At 46.9% G+C, this 15,000-nt stretch overlaps 1 protein-coding gene across 1 annotated transcript in view; it reads right to left on the bottom strand.

Annotated features, from left to right (window-relative positions):
• The window catches only part of IARS1 (isoleucyl-tRNA synthetase 1), a gene marked incomplete at its 5' end in the record, with an annotated part of 30,437 nt that overhangs the window by 6,037 nt on the left and 9,400 nt on the right, over positions 1 to 15,000 (bottom strand). The window contains 10 exons of the mRNA XM_089663285.1: positions 1,576 to 1,707; positions 1,792 to 1,929; positions 2,022 to 2,147; positions 4,514 to 4,625; positions 7,776 to 7,952; positions 10,200 to 10,295; positions 12,216 to 12,328; positions 12,434 to 12,608; positions 12,993 to 13,076; positions 13,160 to 13,262. Coding sequence (XP_089519411.1) covers positions 1,576 to 1,707; positions 1,792 to 1,929; positions 2,022 to 2,147; positions 4,514 to 4,625; positions 7,776 to 7,952; positions 10,200 to 10,295; positions 12,216 to 12,328; positions 12,434 to 12,608; positions 12,993 to 13,076; positions 13,160 to 13,262 — 1,256 coding nt within the window. The remainder of the gene's footprint in view (positions 1 to 1,575; positions 1,708 to 1,791; positions 1,930 to 2,021; positions 2,148 to 4,513; positions 4,626 to 7,775; positions 7,953 to 10,199; positions 10,296 to 12,215; positions 12,329 to 12,433; positions 12,609 to 12,992; positions 13,077 to 13,159; positions 13,263 to 15,000) is intronic.

The raw sequence follows: 15,000 nt of genomic DNA, 5'->3' as shown, positions 1-15,000 counted from the left end.
TGTCACCATGGTTGACAATGTACTGCTAAGGTGACAGTATGTAAAAAAAAAACAAAAAAAAACAAAAAAAAACAAAAAAAACCCAAATAATATAAAAAATAAAAATGTAAAAAAAAAAAGTTGAAAAATTATAATTTTTGGTTATAAACCAATTTGTTTTTTGTTTTTTTTTACTAAAAAGACAGATAATTAAGAAAGATTATTTGCAAAATGTTATCAGAAAAAAACATTTTTTTAAATTTTGAAAAGAAAAGTTTGACACTGTACTGCTAGGGTGACAGTATGTTAAAAAAAAACCCTATATAAATATAACAAATAAATTAAAAATGTAAAAACCCCAATATATACCGCCATTTGTAGGCGCTATAACTTTCACGTAAACCAATTCATTTACAAGTATCAAGATTTTTTTTTTTTTTTTTTTTAGCAAAGACATGTTGCAGAATACAGTTAAATTGATGATGAAATTTGATTAAATTTTTTTTACTGGACATGTTTAATAGCAAAAAGTCCAAAATATTTTTTTATTTCAAAATTGTCGGTCTTTTTTTGGTTATAGCGCTAAAAATAAACGCACAGGAGATCAAATACCACCGAAATAAAGCTCTATTTGTGTGGGAAAAAAGGACGTAATTTACTTTGGGTGCGGCGTTGCATGTCCGCGCAATTGTCAGTTTTCTCAAAATTGTTGGCTTTTTTTTTTTTATAGCGCAAAAAAAAAAAAAGAAACCCACAGGCGATCAAAATACCACCTAAAGAAAGCTCCATTTGTGTGGGAAAAAAGGATGTAAATTTCATTTGGGTGCGTCATTGCATGACCGCGCAATTGTCAGTTTTCTCAAAATTGTTGGCTTTTTTTTTTTTATAGCGCAAAAAAAAAAAAAAAAAAAAAAACGCACAGGCGATCGAAATACCACCTAAAGAAAGCTCAATTTGTGGGAGGAAAAAAGCCGTAAATTTCATTTGGGTGCGGCGTTGCATGACTGCGCAATTGTCAGTTTTCTCAAAATTGTCAGCCTTTTTTTTTTTTATAGCGCAAAAAAATTAAAAAAAAACCGCACAGGCGATCGAAATACCACCTAAAGAAAGCTCAATTTGTGGGGGGAAAAAAGGACATAAATTTCATTTGGGTGCGGCGTTACTTTAACTGACAATTGCGCGGTCATGCAACGCAGCGCTGTATCGCAAAAAATGGTCTGGTCAGGAAGGGGCGGGGGAATAAATCCTCTGAAGGGCGAGGGGTTAAAGCTCTAGCATCACTCAAGGAGCCTAGGATTGTTGGAGGTCGCTAACCCCCCCCCCCCCCCGTGCGCGGTCATGCAATTGCGCGGTCATGCAACGCAGCGCTGTAACACAAAAAATGGTCTGGTCAGGAAGGGGCAGGGGGGTAAATCCTCTGGAGGGGGAGGGGATAAAGCTCTAGCATCACTCAAGGAGCCTAGGATTGTTGGAGGTAGCTAACCCCCCCCCCCCCCGTGCATATTTGCACCTTGTGTACAGATGCACCCAGTGTCTCCCCGGAACTAAAATATCAGTTTTGGGTGGAGTACCCCTCGAAATCAGCTATTTTCTCACCTTCGGTCATGGCGGCATTAAGGAATAGCCGGAAGCGTCGGCTCCTCAGCCCAAACACCTTGGCCACCTCGTGAAACAGGCTGTGGGATTTCAAATCGTTCTGACCGATCGGATTTTCCAGCAGCAGCGCGCCTGGAGACAAAAGAAAAAAAAAAAGCAAGCGTCAGTTGTCACCGTCCAGCCCCGCCGCGCGCACTTCTCAGTGCCGTCGCTCACCTTGTGCGCCGCTACCCAGCAGCCGCAGATTGACATAGCGACACCGTAGTGGATTCCCGTTGCCAGCTGGAGGGGCCCCTGAAGTCACATGGAGCGTCTTCCCGCTCAGGCCGAGCACATTACAGCCATTCTGCAGTTCTACAAGGATGCAGTCGTTAGTATGACGGGTGACAACGGCACGAAGGCTGCACAGTGCAGCTCACAGCATTCTTGAACATTAGAGAGGTTACCTGCACCCCCGCTGTAGACAGAGAGCCGGGCGCTCTTCAGCCGGAATATGCCGCGCACCGCGCTCTTTAATTCCGACAGGCTGCTGATCGCCTCCCCCTTGGGGTTCTCTAGGAGCAGAAATCCACCTGAAAAAATCAACAGCCAATAATGATCTATAATTGTTTAACCCCTCGCTGTCCTGAGGATTTACCGCCCCCCCCCCCCCCCCCCGACCAGGCCATTTTTGTGCGATACGGCGCCGCGTTATTTTAACTGACAATTGCGCGGTCATGCAACGCTGCACCCAAATTAAATTTAGGTCTTTCTTTTCCCACGAATAGAACTTTCTTTCGGTGGTATTTGATCGCCTCTGCGGTTTTTTAATTTCTTACGCTATAAACAAAAAAAGACCGTCACTTGCTGACATTGCTTACTACTTGTGAATAGCCCTGTACCATGTGATCTCTGTGATCATTCACAGATTTCACAACAGCCTTGTCCCAATCATGTGATCATTGATTGGCCAATCAGTGATCACATGCAGAGTAGTAAGCAAGATGTCACTTCTGACCAGGGGCGGACTGACAACTTATGGGGCCCCCGGGCAATCGGGGATCATGGGGCCCCTGTGTCCTTGCCCAAACTCAAAAAAGCCGATGAAAAAAGGTACCAGGGGCATCTCGTGGGGCCCCCTACTGACCCCAGGCCCTCGGGCAGTGCCCGAGTTTCCAAATGGTCAGTCCGTCCCTGCTTCTGACATCATTGCTTACTACGTGTGACATCTGTGAATGATCACAGAGATCACATTGTACAGAGCTATTCACAACAGGCTTGTACCATGTGACAAGCTGTGACCAATCACAGCTCACACAGTATTTCTCAATGGCTGCAAGAATGCACCCAGAGAGATGGAGAAATGATTGCTTTTATAGCCTTTATGGGTGTAAAAGCAAATCGGTGTTAAAAAAAAAAATAAAAAAAAAAAAAAAAAAAATCTTCATCGCCCCCACAAGTAGTACAGTGTCACCATGGTGATACTACTGCTAGGGTGACAGTATGTTAAAAGAAAAAAATATATAAGAAAATAAAATAAAAATGTAAAAAAATGTTCTGAAAAATTATAATTTTTGGTTATAAACTAATTTGGGTTATTTCTGTTTTTTACTAAAAAGATAACTGAATAAATTTTGGCCAAGATTTAGGAAGAAAGATTATTTATTTGCTAAATTTTATTAAAAAAAAACCTTTTTCTTTCAAAATGTTTAGACTTTTTCATTTATATAGCAAAAAAAATAAAAATCCCAGTGGTGGATGAATACCACCAAAATAAAGTTTTATCTGTCTCAAAAAAAAAAAAAAAGCGAAAAAAATTCATATGGGTACAGTGTTGCATGACCGCGCAATTGTCATGCAAAGTGTGGCGGCGCTGAAAGCTGAAAATTGGCCTGGACTGGAAGGGGGTGAAAGTGTGCGGGCTGGAAGGGGGGGTGAAAGTGTGCGGGCTGGAAGGGGGGGGGTGAAAGTGTGCGGGCTGGAAGGGGGGGGGTGAAAGTGTCCGGGCTGGAAGGGGGGGGTGAAAGTGTCCGGGCTGGAAGGGGGGGGTGAAAGTGTCCGGGCTGGAAGGGGGGGGTGAAAGTGTCCGGGCTGGAAGGGGGGGGTGAAAGCGTCCGGGCTGGAAGGGGGGGGGAAAGCGTCCGGACTGGAAGGGGGGGGGGAAAGCGTCCGGACTGGAAGGGGGGGGGGAAAGCGTCCGGACTGAAAGGGGGGGAAAGCGTCCGGACTGGAAGGGGGGAAAAGTGTCCGGACTGGAAGGGGAGGGGGGGGGGAGGGGGAGTGTCCGGACTGGAAGGGGGGGGTGTGTCCGGACTGGAAGGGGGGGGGGGGGGAAGTGTCCGGACTGGAAGGGGGGGGGGGTAGGGGTTAGTGTCCGGACTGGAAGGGGGGGGGGTGGGGGGGAGTGTCCGGACTGGAAGGGGGGGTGGGGGGGAAGCGTTCGGACTGGAAGGGGGGGAGGGGAAGCGTCCGGACTGGAAGGGGGAGGGGAAGCGTCCGGACTGGAAGGGGGAGGGGGGGAAGTGTCCGGACTGGAAGGGGGCGGGGGGGAAGTGTCCGGACTGGAAGGGGGCGGGGGGGAAGTGTCCGGACTGGAAGGGGGCGGGGGGGAAGTGTCCGGACTGGAAGGGGGCGGGGGGGAAGTGTCCGGACTGGAAGGGGGCGGGGGGTAAGTGTCCGGACTGGAAGGGGGCGGGGGGTAAGTGTCCGGAATGGAAGGGGGCGGTGGGGGGGGGGGGGGGGGAAGTGTCCGGACTGGAAGGGGGGGGGAGTGTCCGGACTGGAAGGGGACGGAAGTGTCCGGACTGGAAGTGGTTAATATAGAGACTTCGGGAAGTCTGGAGGTTTCGGCAGACTGGGACACTCAGCCTCCGGCAGACGAATCCGGGGTCCTCCAGAGCAGTGTTGTCATTGGGCCGAGCCATGCTGGAACATGCAGGAGGTGATAGTCTGGACTTACTTTGCTCTGCACCATTGATGATTATGTGGAGGCTGACATGAGCGCAGGAAGGGCCGTCAGCGGCTTGTGCCGATCCTCTGACCAGCGTGATCTCTAGATCTGAACCTTTCAGCTGTGGAGGGTAATAAATCCGGTCAGTCATGGTGTCTAGTGCTTGGACTCTCTGCAGCTCTCATGGCGTCTAGTGCTTGGACTCCCTGCAGCTCTCATGGTGTCTAAAGCTGGGACTCTCTGCAGCTCTCATGCTGTCTAAAGCTGGGACTCCCTGCAGCTCTCATGGTGTCTAAAGCTGGGACTCCCTGCAGCTCTCATGGTGTCTAGTGCTTGGACTCCCTGCAGCTCTCATGGTGTCTAAAGCTTGGACTCCCTGCAGCTCTCATGGTGTCTAAAGCTGGGACTCCCTGCAGCTCTCATGGTGTCTAAAGCTGGGACTCCCTGCAGCTCTCATGGTGTCTAAAGCTGGGACTCCCTGCAGCTCTCATGGTGTCTAAAGCTGGGACTCCCTGCAGCTCTCATGGTGTCTAAAGCTGGGACTCCCTGCAGCTCTCATGGTGTCTAAAGCTGGGACTCCCTGCAGCTCTCATGGTGTCTAAAGCTGGGACTCCCTGCAGCTCTCATGGTGTCTAAAGCTGGGACTCCCTGCAGCTCTCATGGTGTCTAAAGCTGGGACTCTGCAGCTCTCATGGTGTCTAAAGCTTGGACTCCCTGCAGCTCTCATGCTGTCTAAAGCTTGGACTCCCTGCAGCTCTCATGCTGTCTAAAGCTTTGACTCCCTGCAGCTCTCATGGTGTCTAAAGCTGGGACTCCCTGCAGCTCTCATGGTGTCTAAAGCTTGGACTCCCTGCAGCTCTCATGGTGTCTAAAGCTGGGACTCCCTGCAGCTCTCATGCTGTCTAGTGCTTGAACTCTCTGCAGCTCTCATGCTGTCTAAAGCTTGGACTCTCTGCAGCTCTCATGCTGTCTAAAGCTTGGACTCCCTGCAGCTCTCATGGTGTCTAAAGCTGGGACTCCCTGCAGCTCTCATGGTGTCTAGTGCTTGGACTCCCTGCAGCTCTCATGCTGTCTTAAAGCTTGGACTCCCTGCAGCTCTCATGGTGTCTAAAGCTGGGACTCCCTGCAGCTCTCATGGTGTCTAAAGCTGGGACTCCCTGCAGCTCTCATGGTGTCTAAAGCTTGGACTCTCTGCAGCTCTCATGGTGTTTAAAGCTGGGACTCCCTGCAGCTCTCATGCTGTCTAGTGCTTGGACTCTCTGCAGCTCTCATGGTGTCTAAAGCTTGGACTCCCTGCAGTTCTCATGGTGTCTAGTGCTTGGACTCCCTGCAGCTCTCATGGTGTCTAGTGCTTGGACTCCCTGCAGCTCTCATGGTGTCTAGTGCTTGGACTCCCTGCAGCTCTCATGGTGTCTAGTGCTTGGACTCCCTGCAGCTCTCATGCTGTCTTAAAGCTTGGACTCTCTGCAGCTCTCATGCTGTCTAAAGCTTGGACTCCCTGCAGCTCTCATGGTGTCTAAAGCTGGGACTCCCTGCAGCTCTCATGCTGTCTTAAAGCTGGGACTCCCTGTAGCTCTCATGCTGTCTAGTGCTTGGACTCCCTGCAGCTCTCATGGTGTCTAGTGCTTGGACTCCCTGCAGCTCTCATGGTGTCTAGTGCTTGGACTCCCTGCAGCTCTCATGGTGTCTAGTGCTTGGACTCCCTGCAGCTCTCATGGTGTCTAGTGCTTGGACTCCCTGCAGCTCTCATGGTGTCTAGTGCTTGGACTCCCTGCAGCTCTCATGGTGTCTAGTGCTTGGACTCCCTGCAGCTCTCATGGTGTCTAGTGCTTGGACTCCCTGCAGCTCTCATGGTGTCTAGTGCTTGGACTCCCTGCAGCTCTCATGGTGTCTAGTGCTTGGACTCCCTGCAGCTCTCATGGTGTCTAGTGCTTGGACTCCCTGCACGTTTACAAACACACTTTAATTTTTTTAAGTTTAACCAGCAAAAAATTGTAACCCCAGTGTTGCTAGTCAGAATATTTTTATTCAAACCCCCCCCCTCCCCGCTGATCTTACTAAAACAGACATTTTGATTCATTGGTTCTTGGATCACATCACAGGACACACGGTTTCTTCATATCCATAATGGATGGTTATGGTGCTGCCTTCAGGTGACTGGCCAGAAAATAGACAAGCGTCCCACCCCAGGCATGAAATCTCCTTGCACAGTACAGCAAGCAATGAGGAACCACACAAGAGGGGAGGAATCCCCGTGTCCCGTGACATGAGGGGAACAATCCCCGTGTCCCGTGACGTGAAGGGAGGAATCCCCGTGCCCCGTGACCCAAGGGGAGGAATCCCCCTGCAACGTGCCGCGAGGGGAGGAATCCCCGTGCCCCGTGGGGAGGAATCCCCGTGCCGCGAGGGGAGGAATCCCCGTGCCGCGAGGGGAGGAATCCCTGTGTCCTGTCATGTATTCAAAGAAGAGGATTTTACAGGTAAACCAGAATTCCCACAGAAGAGACTTCTACTCAAGGAGACATGCACCAATCCAAGCGTCAGGCCTATTATAAAGTCCAATCTCCACCAATCATGGCAGGCATACCCCAAAGGGGCCTATAGGGACATGACGAGTCCTCTGGGGATCACCGCCCTGGACCCTGCCAGCTACAATACTGATCACCAGGTACTCTTGGTTAGTGCTGCCTACAGGATCCAGTGCCGACAGGAACATTACAGACTGCCTACGATCCTATCAGCAGGGTCTGGGTACCATCCATTTGGGTCCCAGGACTGTAAGTCAACCGATCTGGATAAAGCGAACAGGCAGCAAAAAAAAAACAAAAAAAAAAAAAACCATAGGTTGAAGTCCTTGGAAAGAAATCATTGGAGACTTTGCAGGAATTATTTGCCACCAGAGGACAGTAGATTCTCGATTGAATATTTGCTACCACCAAGATCTGCACCCGCCCCGTTTTGGGGGCTGTACTGTGCTGGGAGGAGATATGACTGGGTGGGGAAGCCTGCCTTTTTTTTTGGCCATTCCCCTGAAAGTTGCAGCATCCCAACCCAACCATTCAGGATATGAAGAAACCCTGTGTCCTGTGATGTACGAGTAAGAAATGATGCTTGTTCTACAAAGTTTTCAATAATACAGACTATGGTCCAAGGTAGTACATGGGTTGGTTCCACATGCAGCACATGGTACAGGTGTACACTGGTGTCCTCCCAACCGAAATTAGACCAACTACTGGCATCAAACCAGGAAGATCAGTAAGGTTCCACTCACCTGTGTTTTCTCCTTTATGATCACGTCAGCTGAAGATGGTACAGGGTACGGTAACAGCGGGGACTTGACAGTGGCCAAGATGAAGTCTGTGTGTTGCTCGATGACAGACTGAAGATATTGACCTTGTGGACTGGCTTGATAGTAGATGGTGATCTCATCAGTGGGAACCAAATTTCCCTGAGAGATACAAGAGGAGTCAACAACACAGCCAGTCTTGTGTCTGAATCGCAGCAGAAAACAAGCACTGCGTCTGTGTGAATGCCAGGAGTGTTTGAGACCGAATTTCATCCAAAGATAGAGAGTCAGTTAATGGACTTCTAAGTTCTGAAGACACTTTCCCTGCCAGACGTTCTAATCTATGAATATCCAGAGGCAGGAGTGAATGGCTAGCGATCCATTAGGCAAACCACTCTAGGCAAACCTCCGGCAGAACTCTTGATGAAACCTCACTGCTGATCTAGTAGAACCTTGCTACTGGTGACCATGTGGCACAACTTGTGGGAAACCCTAGCTGCTAGAAACCCTATGACAGAACTTTTGTTAGAAACCTGAGGCAGTCCTGGTGTACGCTGTGGCATAACTTATGGGAGAACTGCATTGCTGGTGAACTCTGTTGTAAAACCTAACTTCTGGTGACCTTGTGGCAGAACTCATAGGAAAACCTCACTGAATGATGTGGTAGAACTCTTGGGGGAACCTTACTTCTGGTGACCCTGTGGCAGAACGTGTGGAAGAAAACAATTGCTAGTTGACCTTTGGAGCACAGTTCATAGAAGAAACTCACTGCTGGTGACCCTGTGGCAAAACTCATAGGAGAACCTCACTGCAGGTGACCTTGAGGTAGAACTGGTGGGAGAACACGGCTGCTAGTTGACCCTTGGGACACAACCTGTGAGAGAACCTCACTGCTGGTGACCTTATGGCAGAACTCTTGGGAGAAACTTGCTGCTGGTGACCTTATGGTAGAACTCATGGGAAAGTCTCACTTCTGATGAGCCTGTGGCAGGACTAATGGGAAAATTCCACTGCTAGTGACTTTGTGGCAGATTTAATGGGAGAACCTCACTGCTGGTGATCCTGAGGCAGATCTCATGGGAGAACCTCACTGCTGGTGACCCTGAGGCAGATCTCACGGGAGAACCTCACTGCTGGTGAGTTTGCAGAACTTGTGGGAGAACACAATTGCTAGTTGACCTTTGGGGCACAACTCATCAGAGAACCTCACTGCTGGTGACCCTGTGTAAGAAGCTCACTGCTGGTGACCCTGTGGCAGATCTCATCAGAGAACCTCACTGCTGGTGACCCTGTGGCAGATTTCAAGGGAGAGCTTCACTGCTGGTGACCCTGTGGCAGATCTCATGGGAGAACCTCACTGCTGGCGACCCTGTGGCAGATCTCATGGGAGAACCTCACTGTTGGTGACCCTGAGGCAGATCTCATGGGAGACCCTCACTGCTGGTGACTTTGCAGCAGAACTTGTGGGAGAACACAATTGCTAGTTGACTCTTGGGGCACAACTCATCGGAGAACCTCACTGCTGGTGACCCTGTGGAAGAAGCTCACTGTTGGTGACCCTGTGGCAGATCTCATGAGAGAACCTCACTGCTAGTGACCATGTGGCAGATTTCAAGGGAGAGCTTCACTGCTGGTGACCCTGTGGCAGATCTCATGGGAGAACCTCACTTCTGGTGACCCTGTGGCAGATCTCAAAGGAGAACCTCACTGCTAGTTCACTCTTGGGTCACAACTCGTGGGAGAACCTCACTGTTTGTGGACCCTGTGGCAGAACTTGTGTGAGAATCTCACAGCTCGTGACCATGTGGCAGAACTCAAGGGGTAACCTCACTGCTGGTAACCTTGTGGCAGAATTTGTTGAAGGACCAAACTACTAGATGGCCTTTTGTGACAGAACTCATGGGAGAACCTCACTGCTGGTGGACCCAGTAGAAGAACTTGTAGGAGAACCTCACACTGTTGAGCCGGTGAGAAGGGTATTAAACACTAGCAGCGATCTCTTTTTTAACAGGGAGATGCACAGTAGAAAGTTTAGAATGGCTATTTAATTCAGTACACAGAGGCCGAATGAGGATTCCAAATGCCCGCAGAGCATCTTCAGGAGCTCTTAACTGCTCCAAGTGACCCTGATCTTCTTCTATTTTATAACATGTGCTGAAGTTGTTTCAGTAATTATCTGATAGTAACAACTACAATGGATGCAATTATCCAAAGCAGAAATTACATTTGTTATACAGAAACTGTGTCTGGAGATGGAAAAACGGCTCCACGTGGGACCTGTGCGATATTAATAGAAGACCTTTATCAGAGAATGGTGCAAGGTTCAATGGCTATAAAGGACTCATTCCAAGTTTGTATTCACAGTTCTCATTTTAATAGGATAACTAGCAAAGTGGAAACGTTACCAACCTTCTTCCGCAACTTCTGGATGCGATTGATGACCTCGCGGGCTACACCTTCATCCACCATCGACTGGTCAGGGGTAACATCTAACAGAACTAGGACCTGTAGAGATCAGCCAGATTGAGCAGGAATTCTAGTATGCGCCGGTGGAACAATATGAATCATTTCATACATTGCAGCTGACGGACGAAGAGGATGATCTATGTGCCAAGTGCAATAGTATGTAGATGTATTACGATAGAACGAGAACGTCTTCTTTCATTTAGGTACGTTTTACCTATGTTGGTGGTGATGTCACGCACGCTTTAAATAATTACCAGCTGGCTGGATCATTAACTGCCCACAGGCTAGATCACGTACATGTATGTCATCCAATCTCTTCCAGGACCCCCCTGATGACCCGCACTGTCTACATCAAGATTGTATCAGCAGGTCCTGGCCAATGATTTTGTCCGTGGACCTGCTGCTCAGCTGTAGCCAATCACAGCACAGAGCCTTGTGTTTATGAACACTCAGTTTCTTCTCGCAGCACAGGGAGAAAAAACAGCCAGATCTGTTAGTAAAAGTAGCATACATTACACTTGTTAGGCATCTAACCCCTTGATGTTAATCCCTTCCCAACCAGTGTCATTAATGCAGTGACAGTGTATAGTAATACATATGATCAGTGTATTCGTCTCACTAGTGATGTCAGTGTATTATACATGGTGATCATATCCCCCCTTATGTATTATACATGGAGATCATATCCCCCCTTATGTATTATACATGGAGATCATATCCCCCCTTATGTATTATACATGGAGATCATATCCCCCCTTATGTATTATACATGGAGATCATATCCCCCCTTATGTATTATACATGGAGATCATATCCCCCCTTATGTATTATACATGGTGATCATATCCCCCCTTATGTATTATACATGGAGATCATATCCCCCCTTATGTATTATACATGGAGATCATATCCCCCCTTATGTATTATACATGGTGATCATATCCCCCCTTATGTATTATACATGGAGATCATATCCCCCCTTATGTATTGTACATGGAGATCATATCCCCCCTTATGTATTATACATGGAGATCATATCCCCCCCTTATGTATTATACATGGAGATCATATCCCCCCCTTATGTATTATACATGGTGATCATATCCCCCCCTTATGTATTATACATGGTGATCATATCCCCCCTTATGTATTGTACATGGAGATCATATCCCCCCTTATGTATTGTACATGGAGATCATATCCCCCCTTATGTATTATACATGGAGATCATATCCCCCTTATGTATTATACATGGAGATCATATCCCCCCTTATGTATTATACATGGAGATCATATCCCCCCTTATGTATTATACATGGAGATCATATCCCCCCTTATGTATTATACATGGAGATCATATCCCCCCTTATGTATTATACATGGAGATCATATCCCCCCTTATGTATTATACATGGAGATCATATCCCCCCCTTATGTATTATACATGGAGATCATATCCCCCCTTATGTATTATACATGGAGATCATATCCCCCCTTATGTATTATACATGGAGATCATATCCCCCCTTATGTATTATACATGGAGATCATATCCCCCCTTATGTATTATACATGGAGATCATATCCCCCCTTATGTATTATACATGGTGATCATACCCCCCCTTATGTATTATACATGGTGATCATATCCACCCTTATGTATTATACATGGAGCTCCTCCATGCCTCTTACCAGTTTGGTTGCCCTTCTCTGTACTTTCTCCAGTTCCCCAATGTTCTTTTTGTGAATTGGTGCCCAAAACTGAACTGCATATTCCAGATGAGGTGTTAACTAATGATTTGTAGCGGGGTTACTAGATCTTATAACTGGAATTGTCAGGAAATAAAAGTAATCTCTTTAATAGTTCCCTCTTTGCCGGATGTGGTTGGCTGAGGCAGCGGAAATGGGTACTTTTTTCTGTAAGAGCAGACATCGATATTACCAAACAGATTTTGTTACCTGAGCGTCTGAATGAGCCTCGAACTGAGCGTCGCCACCAGAACTTTGGTCGAAGGAATAGAGAAGGCGCACATCTTCCTCGTGTAACTCGTGTCCCTCCACCACTATGGAGCCTGGCAGATTAAAAGACAAAGAGGACACGCACAAGTCGAGGATTCTACGGCTGGTGTCTCTGGATGAGGGGAGCGTTTTCTACGATACTAACTCTGTCCACCAACCTGTTTTCTGGAACTGTTCTAGCTTGTCGCTCTTCAGCTCTTTAATTGCAGCCATAACCGTCTTAAATGCTCCTTTTAGTCGTTTTCCAAGTACCATGTGATCTGGCTCTGCTCTGAGGCGAATTCCATACTTGGTCTTATCAGTAGATACAGTGACCTTCCTGACATTCAGTTCCTGTGCCACACACAAAAAAAAAAAAGATTAAACAATCAGATTCCCCCTATTCTCCACCCACAGCGAGGGCCCCACCAGGCTCTGATGCTCTCACCTACCCCCACCATACCACCATAAGAATTTATTCCTAGGGAGCGCGCACAAGCAAGAAAGCGGGAGGACGTTTATAAACGGCCACCCATCCCTGCACGGCTCCCGTCAGGCCGTTTGGGCCAAACGGGAAGTGATTTAAGACACAGCGCACCTGGGTTATCATATAGATTCTAGCACCTCTTTTATTCAGATAGTTTTTGGATGCTGCAGTCATTTATTTACATACCATATACTATGCACGGGGTTATTTTGGGTTTTTTTCCAACCATGGGCCAGTATCACTTTTCTCACCTCCACAATATACTTCTCCAGGGACTGGATATCAGAGAGGGCCTCCTGCTCCTGGTGGATGACAATCACCTCCTTCAATGGATACTGCAGAAGACAAAAATGGAGGATTAAGCCATAGAAAAATAAAATGGAAACCGCTTGAATGCTACTTCAGGTTGGAAACCAACCTTCACAGGCAGTGTCTTCCTGTCCCGTATGACGCGACCCAGCTCAATGACGGACTGCATCCGGGACACGGCTGCCTCAATCTTCTTGTCAATTAAATGCTCTCTGGGGGAAACAGAATAGATAAAAATGATGACTGGTGGGCAGGAAGGAGGAATTTTAGCCTGGGCTGTCGGCACAGGGTTTATATATATATATATATATATATATATATATATATATATATATATATATATATATATATATATATATACACACACATATATATATATATATACACACACATATACATACACACACACACACACACACACATATATACATACATATATATATATACATACATATATATATATACATACATATATATATATATACATACATATATATATACATACATATATATATACATACATATACATATATATATACATACATATATATATATATATATATATACATATACAGTTGTGTCCAAAATTATTCAACCCCCACTGAAATTGAGTGTTTTGGCCAGTTTGACATTGCTTTTGATCATTCAGTCATCTTGCTTACATTTACATTAAAGAGGCACTTGTAGGTCAGACAAATATAACATAACAGTTATAATGAAATAACCACAAATGTCTTTTCTGTGCTCACAGCATTATCAGTTTTATTCAACCCCCAAGTGACATTCAATCTTAGTACTTAGTACAGCATCCTTTTACAGTTATAACAGCTTTTAAACGTGAAGCATAGCTTGACACAAGTGTCTTGCAGCGATCTACGGGTATCTTCGCCCATTCTTCATGGGCAAAGGCCTCCAGTTCAGTCACATTCTTAGGCTTGCGCACTGCAACTGCTTTCTTTAAGTCCCACCAGAGGTTCTCAATCGGATTTAAGTCTGGTGACTGCGATGGCCACTCCAAAATGTTCCAGCCTTTCCTCTGCAACCATGCTCTAGTGGACTTGGAGGTATGCTTGGGATCATTGTCCTGTTGAAAGGTCCAACGTCTCCCAAGCCTCAGGTGTGTGACGGACTGCATCACGTTTCCATCCAATATCTCCTGGTACTGAAGAGAATTCATGGTACCTTGCACACGCTGAAGCTTCCCTGTACCTGCAGAAGCAAAACAGCCCCAAAGCATGATTGACCCTCCACCATGCTTCACAGTAGGCAAGGTGTTCTTTTCATCATAGGCCTTGTTCTTCCTCCTCCAAACATAGCGTTGATCCATGGGCCCAAACAGTTCTAATTTTGTTTCATCAGTCCACAGAACACTATCCCACAACTTTTGTGGTTTGTCCACATGGCTTTTGGCATACTGCAGTCGACTCTTCTTATTCTTTGGAGACAGCAAGGGGGTACGCCTGGGAGTTCTGGCACGGAGGCCTTCATTACGCAGTGTGCGTCTTATTGTCTGGGCTGAAACTTCTGTACCCACATCTGACAAATCTTTTCTCAGTTCCTCAGCAGTCACACGGGGACTTCTCTCCACTCTACGCTTCAGGTAGCGCACAGCAGTCGAAGTCAGCATCTTCTTTCTGCCACGACCAGGTAGCGTTTCAACAGTGCCCTTTGCCTTGAATTTGCGAATGATGCTTCCTAAGGTGTCTCTTGGTATGTTTAACATCTTTGCAATCTTCTTATAGCCATTGCCCTTCCTGTGAAGAGAAATCACCTCTTCTCTTGTCTTCCTGGACCATTCTCTTGCCTTCACCATGTTTGTAACCACACCAGTAAATGTCTAGAAGGAGCTGAGTATCACAGTCATTTTAAAGCTGCCTAATTGGTGCTTATTATGCTTGATTGCTGCTCGGTGACATCCACAGGTGTTTTCAATACCTGATGGAAAGCACC

This window comes from Staurois parvus, unplaced genomic scaffold (assembly GCF_062004578.1).
Source record: "Staurois parvus isolate SC_StPar_1 unplaced genomic scaffold, SC_StPar_1.0 ptg001649l, whole genome shotgun sequence".
Taxonomy (NCBI): Eukaryota; Metazoa; Chordata; class Amphibia; order Anura; family Ranidae; genus Staurois; species Staurois parvus.
This window is presented reverse-complemented; position numbering and strand designations above follow the sequence as displayed.